This window comes from Alternaria atra (genome assembly GCF_907166805.1).
Source record: "Alternaria atra isolate CS162 genome assembly, contig: 35, whole genome shotgun sequence".
NCBI lineage: Eukaryota > Fungi > Ascomycota > Dothideomycetes > Pleosporales > Pleosporaceae > Alternaria > Alternaria atra.
Window position 1 is genome coordinate 1,255,630 of NW_025091334.1, and position 12,192 is coordinate 1,267,821.

General features: G+C 49.4%; 4 protein-coding genes across 4 annotated transcripts; 1 reads left to right on the forward strand and 3 right to left on the reverse strand.

Moving 5' to 3' along the window:
* Positions 1-2,365: 2,365 nt before the first annotated feature.
* Positions 2,366-4,111, reverse strand: ALTATR162_LOCUS11324 (uncharacterized protein; the record flags this gene model as incomplete). Its single annotated transcript, XM_043318966.1, has 1 exon — positions 2,366-4,111. The coding sequence occupies one exon, from the start codon at positions 4,109-4,111 to the stop codon at positions 2,366-2,368; it is 1,746 nt and encodes a 581-aa protein (XP_043174901.1).
* Positions 4,112-4,964: 853 nt separating this feature from the next.
* On the forward strand, positions 4,965-5,982 carry ALTATR162_LOCUS11325 (uncharacterized protein; the record flags this gene model as incomplete). The annotated part of the gene is made up of 5 exons (XM_043318967.1): positions 4,965-5,067; positions 5,113-5,286; positions 5,335-5,375; positions 5,426-5,586; positions 5,640-5,982. The coding sequence occupies 5 exons, from the start codon at positions 4,965-4,967 to the stop codon at positions 5,980-5,982; spliced, it is 822 nt and encodes a 273-aa protein (XP_043174902.1).
* Positions 5,983-7,989: 2,007 nt separating this feature from the next.
* Positions 7,990-8,892, reverse strand: ALTATR162_LOCUS11326 (uncharacterized protein; the record flags this gene model as incomplete). The annotated part of the gene is made up of 1 exon (XM_043318968.1): positions 7,990-8,892. One exon carries the CDS (start codon positions 8,890-8,892, stop codon positions 7,990-7,992), a length of 903 nt encoding a protein of 300 aa, XP_043174903.1.
* Positions 8,893-10,249: 1,357 nt separating this feature from the next.
* ALTATR162_LOCUS11327 (uncharacterized protein) lies at positions 10,250-11,530 on the reverse strand (the record flags this gene model as incomplete). Its single annotated transcript, XM_043318969.1, has 1 exon — positions 10,250-11,530. One exon carries the CDS (start codon positions 11,528-11,530, stop codon positions 10,250-10,252), a length of 1,281 nt encoding a protein of 426 aa, XP_043174904.1.
* Between the last annotated feature and the right edge of the window lie 662 nt (positions 11,531-12,192).

A 12,192-nucleotide genomic window follows, 5' to 3' on the forward strand; every position in this document is an offset into this window, starting at 1 on the left:
GTTGGAAGGTCAAGATGGGCGTTGTCAACACCTTAGTGGTCAACGAAGTAGTGGCCTACACTGGAGAAATCGAATAACTTAACGTCAGGACTGGAGTTGATGGTAGGACACGATATTTGATACCTTGTAGAATACGAAGCAACCGTGAAGATTATAACCCAACGCGAAAACGTACCCTGGAGGCACTCGCTGTGGCCAATCCTTATCTGTCAGGAGAATGAAAGACTACAAACAAGTCTTGAGTACAGCCTAGAAGATATGAACTCAACTATGCTGGAGATTTGTACACTCAAGCCTGGCATGCGCATTCTGTGAACATTTACTCCGGCCACGCCCGGTTGTCCTACGCAAGCCACAAGGCTAGGCTACAAAGCTTCGACGTCATGTTGATCACTGACAGATGATTGGGAATTACCGTTTTCAGTATCGTATCTCTTCGGCTTTGGCGCGTACGTAGTACGGGGGTGTATCGCAGCTATGGCGGCGGCAAGCGCGCTGACGTGTTGTGAATCCTGTGACTCCTCCGCCTGTTTATGCCTGAAAACAGGCAAATGGCATTAATAAACAAAGCCACAAACATGGAACAACCCAATGCACGCGGGAACGTGCTTGATCCCATAGGTCGAACTACAATAGCTAGGCATATCCTGACATGCGCGTTTTCGGCATGACGGGTATTTTTACTTATGATCATACGCCTTCGTCCTCGTCACTTTTCGACCCCCACAGATAGCGATATCCAGAGGGTAAGCAAGCACTGTAATCACTTTAGCACTCGAACAGTAATGTAACGGGGCTGCATGCATCGGCCGGGCACGACCGCGGGACGCTCGTTCCCGCGCTGGGTCTCAGCTGGTCGCCCTACCAAAACGCGACCCGCCATCGCAAGTTCACCGGAAACCTTAGGCAATGAAGGACCGATACATGACGAGAATAGCTAGATATGATCGCATTTCGCCACTGAACTAGACACAACTCTATTTGAACGTCGCAGCTGCATCAGAAAGGTAAAAAGAATTCTGTGCATTTTGAGGTGCTGAAGTGCAGACTAGGCATGTGAAAGTCTCAAGTGCCCGGTTCCGCTGCAACCGGCCTCCCCGCAGCTAATTGGATTTATTTATTCGCGCCTCACAGTCTCGTCGCCCTGTGCAGCCTGGTCCTTGCTCGATTGCCTTCTCTTGTAAGACCACCGATACTTGTAAAACCTGGCTGTTTCGTCTTCAGTATGTGTGTCCAAACAGCATGGCTCCTACGAAGTACTCTACTGTGCTGGGTATGCTATCTTCCCCAGACATGGTATGTATGGCTGTTGGAGGAGTTGCTGGGGCTGAAGCTTGCAAGTGCGGGGTACGACCGCGATTCTTGAGCAGGCGATAAGATGTTATGTGCTGCAGACTGCAGGTCATCTCCACATGCGCATAATTCTGTCAAAGCGGCGCTGGTTTCCTCACGATGGTGACGCATGGCAGACGCCTATGCGTCGCATCTGTACGTCAGGACTGCGGCTGGGTGCACTGGAAGACTGTCTGCCCGACCCATAGCTGCGATCGATTGGCTTTGGCTGTAATTGCACGACTTTCTCTACAGGCAACTCCGCTCAAGACTTACTCCCTGGTCGAGATTCACACGCCGAGTGGCAGCTTGATCATATGTAGGTCCAGCGCAGCCACTCGTTTACTGGCCGTGCACGTTTCAATGATGATTTCGAGTGCTTAGGGGCCAAGAGAGCGGAAGACAATGGGTCGTAGAACAGGTATGTCGGGTCTGAGCGTGGAGAGGCTCAGATATCGTGATTCAATTGGCGAAAGAATGTAAGGTAAGTGTTGCGAGCCTGTTGCATTGCGCAGGCTACGGGCAATGTGTTATAAAAGTGTTGCCTAGACACTTACATACTATGATTCGCTCAGCTGTATGGCTGCTGTCTGCCGATTGCTGTCCAGATTGGTAGTCAACGTGCCAGGATACTATGAAATGAGTTTCCTACAAGAACACTGAAACTGGAATAACTGTATACAAGTACAGACTGATGTTGTATATAGTAACACGAAGATCAAGCCGACACAAAGCAGAAAGAGAAAGGCCATCCCAATATACAGACCCAACTCCGACTACAAAAAAGAAACCCCTATATCGAGCGAAACTTTGACGATACTCCAATAACTAATGAAACTTGTGCTGTAAACGAATGTCGAAGGCGAGGACTTTTATGACCTGAAGTCAACTTAGTGTGCAACACTAGAGTCCTTCCATTTAATTATACATGGTATCGCATGATAAGCATACATGGTCCAGATAAACCTAGCAGAAAGAATAGTAAAGAAACCAAGCAGAAACGTGAAAGCAACACAATCAGATACTGAACAGACTACATTACAAGACAGAAGCCCGTCCTTGATGTTGGGTCCTTGGTTTGTGATGGCTTCAGAACTGGAGTGGCAGACGACGAAGGATTTTCCAGTTCCAAGCATTGTCGAAACATAGTCTGAGTGTGACTAGACAGTCTTCGACGGTGGTTTCGATTGTGGGGGTCAAGAAAAAGCCGCGAAAAGTTGTCTGGCGAGAAGAAAGTGTTTTTAGGGTTCATTGGTAGAGCCATAACTTTTGTGGGCTCTGCTTTCTTGAATTCAGGAATAGTATGTCGCTTTTGTAGGCGAGTTCGATTCCGTGGTCTCTGGAGTCCGCTCTTCTGGCGCGAAATCCCTGGTATTGTGTTCTGGTTAATCTGATCCATCCCGGCGCGCTCGATGTGTCTTGGCGCGTCGCTGAACGATAACGAGCGGGTATATTTGGGATAGTGATAGTGACGTTGCGAACTAGCATCACTGTCTGTGGCGATGCTTCTGCGTAACATACGGCGCCTTGGCGACTGCGACGTGACTGCTAAGCTCGTAGCTTCTTTGCCTGTAGTAGCGGAAAGCTTACGGGGCATTCGCGCTTGATCGTTCGTCTCTTGGTAGTCACTTGACTCTCTGATACTTAGTAGAGCGGCTGTATCAGTTACAACCGAAGACTGTATGCCAAGAAGCATTTGGTCTGTGCCACAAGACCCGAGGATGAAGGACACTGAGCTCGACCCTTCGTCCGTAGATTCGGATACATGTCGGTCTATATCATGGTTGAAAACTGTAGAGTCGCCAGTATGGAAATAAGTAGAATAGTCTTGGATCAAAAGCCATTTGGTGTGTTCCCACCATGTTGTTGTGTCTGCAAAACCAAAGTCATGCACCGCTTGCAGGCACAACTTCTGGAGAGGTGAATCCTCCACGATATCAAATACCCACTCATCAATGTCGTTCATCTTCTCCACCCAACGCAAATGGTTATGTGTCGGATGAAATCTGTTCGCACTCTTGGTTTTGACTAATGCCAAATCGCTCAGGTTGCTCCATGGTGAGCGACGTTGCGGGGATTTTATTCTTGCACTATGTGGGATTATGATATCTTGCTCTGCTAGGAACGCGGATAGCTCCTCGATGGATCTGGTGCCTGTATCATCACCAGAAGCTGTGAGGTCCGAGATCGACGGATCGTCACTGGTGGGACGTGTCATCGAATGTGTCAATTGCAGGATTTCCAGATTCTCTGCACTTCGACTTCTGTCAAGTGTATCGCTTGGTACGAGTTTGTTGTTCAAAAGCTCTTCGACGAACCTTGTCTCTCTGCGAGAGTATTTCCACTCTAGTGTGTTGTAGTTGGCTTCGGCTTCGTCATATCCAGCTTCTAAAAGACCCAGCCGGTCTCTCAATAAAGACGCGTCAGTGAGAGCATTCTCGATGTCTCCAGGCAAATCAGCACCTATCTCATTCAGATACTGGCGTAATAGGTTGAAAACATAGCCATCCTTCGCACCCGTCTTTATATGGAGATCACGGAGCTCTTTGCGCTTCGCGGCCACGGAGAATCGTGCACCCACCAATTTGTCACGAAGATCCCGCAAAGATTGCTGCTCGTTATCCAGTTTATCCAGTGACGCACTCCGTGGTACTACCGGCGTTAGATTCGAACGACGTTCATCTGGAAAGGTCATTAGATGTGGTGGTGGTGGTGGTGGTGGTGGAACGTTCAATTCAGTGGTTGAGATTGGCGGCGGTGGCGGAGGAGGATAGATCATTACGGGTGGTATCTTTGAACGAGGCTGAGCTGTATCGTTTTGTAAACCACTGCCGTCGTTGTGAAGCCCCACGGGTCGAGTATTGGGAGAGCTTTGTTCATCATCATGAAGAAGGTTTCCCTCTGGTGACACCGCCAAACACGGTGGACGTGCAGGACCTGGCAAATTCGGCGACCCAGTCAATTCTTCGGACTTCGGACTCTCATTGACAGGTGCTATGCTCATTAGAATGGTCACCAGTCATTGAAGTGCTGGAGAACAGTATGCACTATGAGCAGACAGCTCATACTCACCAGTGAGTTGCGGTTCGCACTGCATTCCTGGAGAGGCATCAGACGTTGTTATGTTGGGGGGCTGAACTAGACTGAGTATGAGGCAGGATGCGGCAGCAGCAAACGTATTATCCGGTTGTAATCTAGCCGACGCCCGACTACATATGCTGATCCGCAAGGGGTAAGCTCAGGCCAGGTACTTCGGATTGGTGGGCCCAAAAATGTGGCACTCATTTATGCCACGCCCCCGATAACAGCGTAAAGCAGCGTCCGCAGGGTGGTCGCCAAAGCGTGCTAGCCGACAAGCTAGTCTTCCTGGGCGCGGGCACATGCCCTTCGCGAGCCTGTCGTAGCCTGGCCCGCGCGCCAACGCATCCTGCACTTTCACTCTATCGCCATCTGTAGGAGGGTCGCGTCGGCATCATGTCCATTACGATAAACGACTTTGCGTTGATGCATCCGTATAGTATGCGGCTCTGCGCGATCCAGTCATTTGACCATACGTACATAAATACCTGCAGCGCAGCGTTGTACATACCATCTAAGTTGTCGCGCACGGATTATGTGGCACCACTTACGCCATGTCACAACCACAGTCTGAATGGAACGTCCATTTCCAGAGATACCTTATCACTCTATGGGACCCACAGTACGAGCGCAATTACTGGAAGCATTATGTTGAAGGTCCGTGGCCGTGTCCCAGTATGTACCTCGGCTAATCAGAAGTAGGCCAAGGTTGGGTATTCTTCGACTGGGTCCCTTTACACACACGCAGCGACTCTCTGCAAACAGTGACACCATCCGCAGGCGGTCCCGCAGGTTACGGGCGAGGCGAAACGATTCAGGGTAGCTATCATCCGGGGAATCCACAACTTAGTAGCCACTATGAGTCGCTTGATCCTTGTTAGCATCCGGGTGTCCCTTTGTCAACATGATACTGACGTACTATAGCTTTCTACGTCAGACCCGGTGCCTTTTTCGAGGAAGGAAAGGTGAGTCACATGGGCCTATGGTGAGGTGAAGATTGCTTACATCCCTACAGGTCTTTGCCGTTCTGTTCACTGAGTCGGCGGGTGCTAACGCCCTGAACCCTATGGCCGACTACAACACCAATCTCTCTAAAGTAAAATACAATGAATACGTACACACCCAGGTACGAAGATTTATCGTCACCAGACGTAGACGTGAGTTCTGCTTCGCCGTGTATGCACACCCTCAATCCTGCTCGGTGTTTCCACATGGCTGATGTTGGACAGCCCGATATTCTCTTATGGCAACAGGGGCACCACCAAACGTGGGGTGGTTGCCAGTGAGCATGCCATTGCTTATTCTTTTGGAACGGAGCCGCAACTGGTATATGGTGAAGTGCCGCTCATAAAGGCTCCAATTCCTATCGTCATGGACGCAGACGCCGATACGCTAGTTCCAGCATCCAGGATATACTTCGCCATCCACCACCCAATCCAATATAACGTCAAGGTAAAAAGCCTCGGCCATGTGCACCCTGATTACCTGCCTACCTTCCTTGGATACTGGAACCAGGAAAACTCCGATTCAAGGCAAGACTTGGATGTGACCAACAATACGGACGATGTCTGATACGCAACGCCTTGACGGGTCAACCACTTCTTTCTTACGATTAACTATCATACGTTTCGGGTTATGATTTCCTTACACAACGACCTTGCTTTTTTTTTTTTAGCTCGCTTCCGCTTTGTTGCACGATATCTACGCGTAGTTGGTCCATTTCTGTTAAGATACGCTGCTCACAAATAACGTTTCATTAGTCTTAGTTAGTCGCAAATACGATTCATGAAAAAAAATGCAGCGCCTTTCTCACTGATTAGTTATCTCTCGGCAACGCCCTTGAATTTTACTCAAGCTTCATGATGTCGTAACGAAACCCAGGCTGCTACATGGTCCGGCCGAAAAAGCGGAACAAGTCTAAACCAAACTATTCTCGACTACCCACGGCTAGTCCAAGCATATACACTGCTCTTTGCTGATCTGGTGTACATCTTACGCCTATTCTGGATCTAGAGATAGTGAAGATTTTTGCTAGCGTCTGCAAAGGACCTAATCGCCACCATCGGCAATCAACCCCTGATTTGCGGGCAAGAGCAAATCCATGGAACAAACAAACAGTCGATCCTCAAAGAGAGAACTAGATGGGTCGAAACCGTCAAGCTCAGCTTGGATTTCTAGAGCGCGCTGCGCTTCTGGTAAGCTGTAAACCCAATCGGTGAACAACGTGCACTCGCCGAAACAGCTCCGCACAGTTCGTTTGTTATTGACTATATCCAACACAGGGTCATACCAAGCGGAACGATCGCCCAGTTCATTCACCTGGTAAAATTGTCTATTGAACACCTGCAGCGCATGGGCGTCCGCCTCGAGTTTACTGATGTACTGTTCGAACGTTTCAAACTCTCCAATTGAAGCGTCCATTACAGGAAGCAGCTCATGCCTTAGCGCAAGCATAAGCTTGTCCGCCTTAGCAGCTGATGGAACATGTTGCGCTCGTGTGCGAAGTTTAGTGAGGCGCTTGGCTATCTCCGTGAGAGGAGTAAAGATACCTTCATAGCTGTCATGAAGAAAAGCTTTTTCAAGATTAGCGTAATGATCCCTGAAATTACGTTCATAGGAAAGACGGGCTGCACGCTCTGTCTTGTGGAAAGCAATCCCTGCATCTCTATAGCGGTCTTCAAGGTTGCTGCACATCCGTAAAAGACGATCAGCGCCTCCAACAACGTCTTGAATACAGGTGCGGGCTTTTGCGGCCACCTCCTCGGCTAGCTCTGGGTGTATGGAAGTGCAGTTCAGACACATGGTGGCTCTTTATCTGATTCTCTGCGGTGCCGGTATGCTCGGTTGAACTGGGCTGGGTGGTTTCAGGTGTACTGTCCTGAAGGCAGTGAAGAAAGATTCCGCATCAATACAGCTTTTGAGTCTGCTACACTGAGCGTTATGCAAACTCATGAACTGCAATATAAGAGTCGTCGACATTGTGTACTTACTTGTCTTCATTCGTCACCTCAGCGCCTTCCTCTGTTATCGTCACGAATGTCGAATGCAACATAAAGAGGGTATCCTGTATAGTGCTACAAATACAAATCTATGTTGTAGGATCATCACTATTGAAAGTGTGGTCACGTAAAAAGCCGCCCTTCCATGGTTGCTCCGTTCCCTTCTCATACCCATCGTCTCGTCACCGTACAAAGTTAGGTGGCGTCAATTACCTTTGTCTACTGATCTAGCCAATTAAGTGTATGGTGATTTTGAGCACGCGTTAGCGCGAATGAAGCATAAGGTGGGGAAGTACGAGATGTACGTTGAGCTTAAAACTCTTTGCGTTAACCGACCTGGTTTAGAAATTACTCTTGAAAAGGGTGGTACGATGAATGTAATGCTGTTCCGGAGCGACATGCCTCGTAGAGGATCTGATTGCAAGGGCAAAGATTGATCAGTTCTCAATACCCCATCGACGTGCCTAATGACTAATCCATAAGTCTAGAAGAGAATGCTTTAATGAAATAAAGTCTCGTCTACTACATAGATTTATGTAGTTATTTTTGTTATTTTAACCGTATGCTGTAGGGTGCAACACTAGATATCTCCATCGCATCCGTCCGCCAACACACTCCAGTATGCGTCCTCTACAATACCCTCATCTCTCAACACGGCATCGACGAAACCTTCCGTGTAGTCGGACTTCGATTCTACCATGCCATACTCAATTTCCAGGAAGGTCTGTATCCATATCCGAAATAGGCCTCCTTCGCGGCTGTGCTTGGCGGCCAAATTGACGCTTCCGTCGAGTTCGGAGCGCTCGGTGAGGTTTGCAACTTGTTCTTCGACCCATAGCAATGCAGCCTCCAGGTTGCACAGTGGCTTTGGCAGCTGAGATAGCACGACTTCAAATCCGGACTCCAAAATGCGAAGCCGGTCGACATTCTTTGGTGTGGTCTTGTTCGCTTTCAGTCTAGTCAATATCCCATTAACAACATTGAAGATCTCATTCCATGGGCGGAAGAATGACTGCTGAGAACGCGGACGATCGGTCTCGAAAACCTGGCTTAGACGTACTAGAATAACCTTATCGATCTTGGGGCCATGGACAAGTGTTGAAGAATGTCGCAACGCATATGGAATCTCGTGATACGCGACTCCAGCAATCCGAAATCGGCGCTCAAACTTGTCGAGCTTACTGAGCCAGGAGAGCGCCTTGGGCTTTGACCAATCTAACCAGTCTTCATACACTATGACAGTAGCCGAGTGAGCTGTGTTTGCGTCCTCGAATTGCCAGTCATAGGGTAGACGCTCAATCCACATTTCCATACGGTTATTCTTCTCCGGCGATAAGCGTTGTCCGTATGTCTGTATTGACGCGATAGCCATTGCGTACTCGTTCGCGATCCCGACACGATTCCGTTCATCCGGCTCTGATGTTGAGTAGTCTCTTCCCACTCTATCAAGTGTCTTCTGCCTTTTAGAAGATGCTAAGCTCATGATATGATTGGTGTATCTATATCCTTATTACGGCCACAAGTCCAACGTGTTCACGCAGGTTGGGAGGGCCGAATCCAGGAAGGTGGCTAAGTGGTGCGTGTAGGTGCAGCAGCAAGCATCGGGTATTCGTTTGTTTTTGTGATGGAGGAGCATCTGACCGTTTGCACATTGTGGCATGTGCATGACGCACCCGTAGTGAATGCGACTCTGATCATGGCGGTGTGTCCGCAAGAACGATATGAAATGAGATGTATCGTATCGGGTGAATCACGGGTGTATCCTATGCTGTCATTACATGTGAAATATAGCGGGTACCCATCATGTCAACTGTTCGGGTCGGAGAACGTCCTGTCCCAAACCAGTTGAAGAAGTGCTCCCATGATTGGCAGTTTACTCAACAAGCCGGGCAGGAAAGATACGTGCGAACCAGGACTATACATCCTGGGAGATATCGAGTAAAGGAGATAAGAGATTAGGCGCACTTGGTAGCCTTCTCGAAAGCGATACTCGTCAAAGGCTCACCCGCGACCTTTGATGCTCAACAGAGTCTCTTCATGGAATGACTCTCCCTTCATATAGTCATCAGACTTGGATCTTGAAACATCGGCGTCGACAATCTGACCCATCTTGCTGCGATGATGTGAAGCGGGCGATACATGTCATCAAAACTCCACGGCAGTTTGACGGTCTCCAGAGTCATGGAGTCCAATGATCGATGAGAAGAACGAAATATTGAACCTAGGCCGGGGAACGAGGAACGAGATCGATCGGTGCTCGCAAAGATGCGATAACGTAGATACTCCAGCGGATAGGGCCTGAGGATGCGACAGTCGAACTCCACGCCTACTAAACAACTCTGGAGTGCTACGTGGACACGGCGGATAAGCTATCGGGTGATCTTGGTGACGTCATTCTCCGTTCATTATACCACCGTGGCTGATATTCGGCGAATCTGGATGGGAAACGACCACTTCAACGTGGTATGCAGCAAGGAGGCCGTTTCACATCTGCGCATTGCGCGTGGGTGGAGTTGTAGCCAGTTGGCAGGACAGGTCCGCGAAATGACCGGACCAGTGACGTAAGGGCTAGCGACTCATTTGCATGTGACATGCACGTCAGACCTCAGGGCATACACACTGCTGGGCAATCATTGGAAGTAACGAACTATTAGGCAGAATGATCAAAACGAATAGGCAAATTTCATTAATCATCAAATATGTACCAGAAGCCAACTATATGCCCTATCATCATCTCCCAAATCCACCCGTCATCCTAGGTCTATGAACAAGCGTATACAGAAGCACAGAGAATATGTACTCATCACATCGTGAAAACACCTAGCATCGGGTGCATGCGCTCACTGGCCGCCAACAGCGATAGTAAATAGCTGTGGGCTACCATCGAAGATCGTGCCAGCAACATCCTGGCCACCGTCCGGAACAACGTCATCGTACGGGAAAGCATACCCACGTCCATCCTTCTGAACTTGATGAACGATACGCGAATAGTGGTTGGTCGTCTGGTCCTTGTAGTACTGGCCTGGGTTGCTGCCGTTGGGAAACTGATTGCCAGGTGTGTTCAACAAAATGCTACGATTGAATGCAGCAGCGAGTCGAGGGATGACCGCGTTGCGCGCTTGATTCGACCCTGTTGCAAATGGCCCGGTGCTACAGGTAAAGATATCTCTAGCTGAAGGTGTGGAGAAGTTGCCTGCTTCACCTAGTTGGAGCTCGTTGCCATGAACACGACCCTTGAGGTTACCAGCTGCAGCCTGGGTGTTGATAATCATGTCTTCATTGCGGTACTTGTTCCATACTGCCTGGATGTAACCGTCCCAGTAGTTGCCCCAAGCATCCGCGTTTCCGACGAGTAGGTTGTTTGGACTCAGCACTCGCAACGGCTGTCCGTTGGCCTCGTAGATCAGCTTATCCCAAGGTCGACCATCACGCTGGGCTTGCGCGCGTAATTCTTCTATGACTCTCCGCATGCCATCAGCTCCCATACCAGGCACTGTTTGAGTCTTGCCCTGGGTGTTGGTCAAGCTGAGCGCAACAGGAATGCTGACAAAGTCGACATAGCTGATATTGGCGAACAGCTGCGCGTCGTTGTAAGTGAACTCGCAGAAAGACCAGTTGATGTTGAAGTTAGGGTCGCTCGGGTTGGTCACACTGGGCTCTACGACTGCAGGGCCTGGGTTGAGGAGGAAGGTAAGCTTTGCGCCGATGCTAAACCAGATACGTCCGCCGGCAATCTTTGGGATCCTGACATTGACAGTATTTCCGGGAGCTCCAAGTGGAATGGCAACATCGGCCTGGAGCGGTTGCTGAATTTCTTGAGGCGCTGTAGGGTAGTAGATGGACTTTCCGTCTGCTTGCACAAAGAGGGGAGTATTGTTTCGCTCAAGAGCAAGGCCAGTAATGTACGCGTATACGGTGCTAGAGTTGGACTTGTTCTGCAGTGCAAGCTGGAGAGTACCGGATGCGGCTTCAGCTAGTACTTGTTGCTGTTCGCTGTTGGCTTGTGGTGCGGCTGCGCGCTTCTCGTTCTCGGTGTTGGCGGGCGTCACGCCGTTCTCTTTCTTGCTGCGGTTTTGGAAACTTTGGCGACGCTTGTCGACGAAGCTCTTGAAGGCTTTCATGGTAAAGTGCGTGGCAAGTAGGTAGGGTAATAGAGAAGCCCGTGCAGATATGAGGTAAGTATAATGCGATTTGCAAGTAAAAGAGGAATGCTGTGAATATGAATGATGTTGTAAATTGCAACAACAGCGAGTACGTCACACAAGATATATTTTCGACCTGTTATAGTCAATACCCCTAAACGCGTTAACTTCCTAGATTTCAAGCAAGGTGTGAATGCAGGGTCCAGCTGATGTCACACATGCGACGAAATTCCAGGGCGGCGCTGCACGTGCAAACCGGTAACATTAGCGATCGCCGACTCACCCGCCTAGCGTCAGCAATTTTCCGTTAGCAGCCAATCACATTTTGTTCTCAACACCACCATCTCGCGATCTTCAAACCACGCGTGGCGCGCTCGTGGCACCTGGAACTGACACCTGAATTGTGGGGTGCAGTGTAGGTGGTAACTTGGGACTGGTATTGGACGACGCCAGGTCGGCGGGTTAGTGTTAGAAAGGAAGGTATTAATGAGCGGCAAGCGGAAGTACGCGATGGTTCGCGACTGCATGTTGCGAGGAAGCCTGTCCTTTCTACACTGTGTCCTTTTTGAGGCGCATCTGTTACTGAAACATATCTGAACGTATTAACCGTGGTTGATGCTGATTTAATTTGAATGACTATG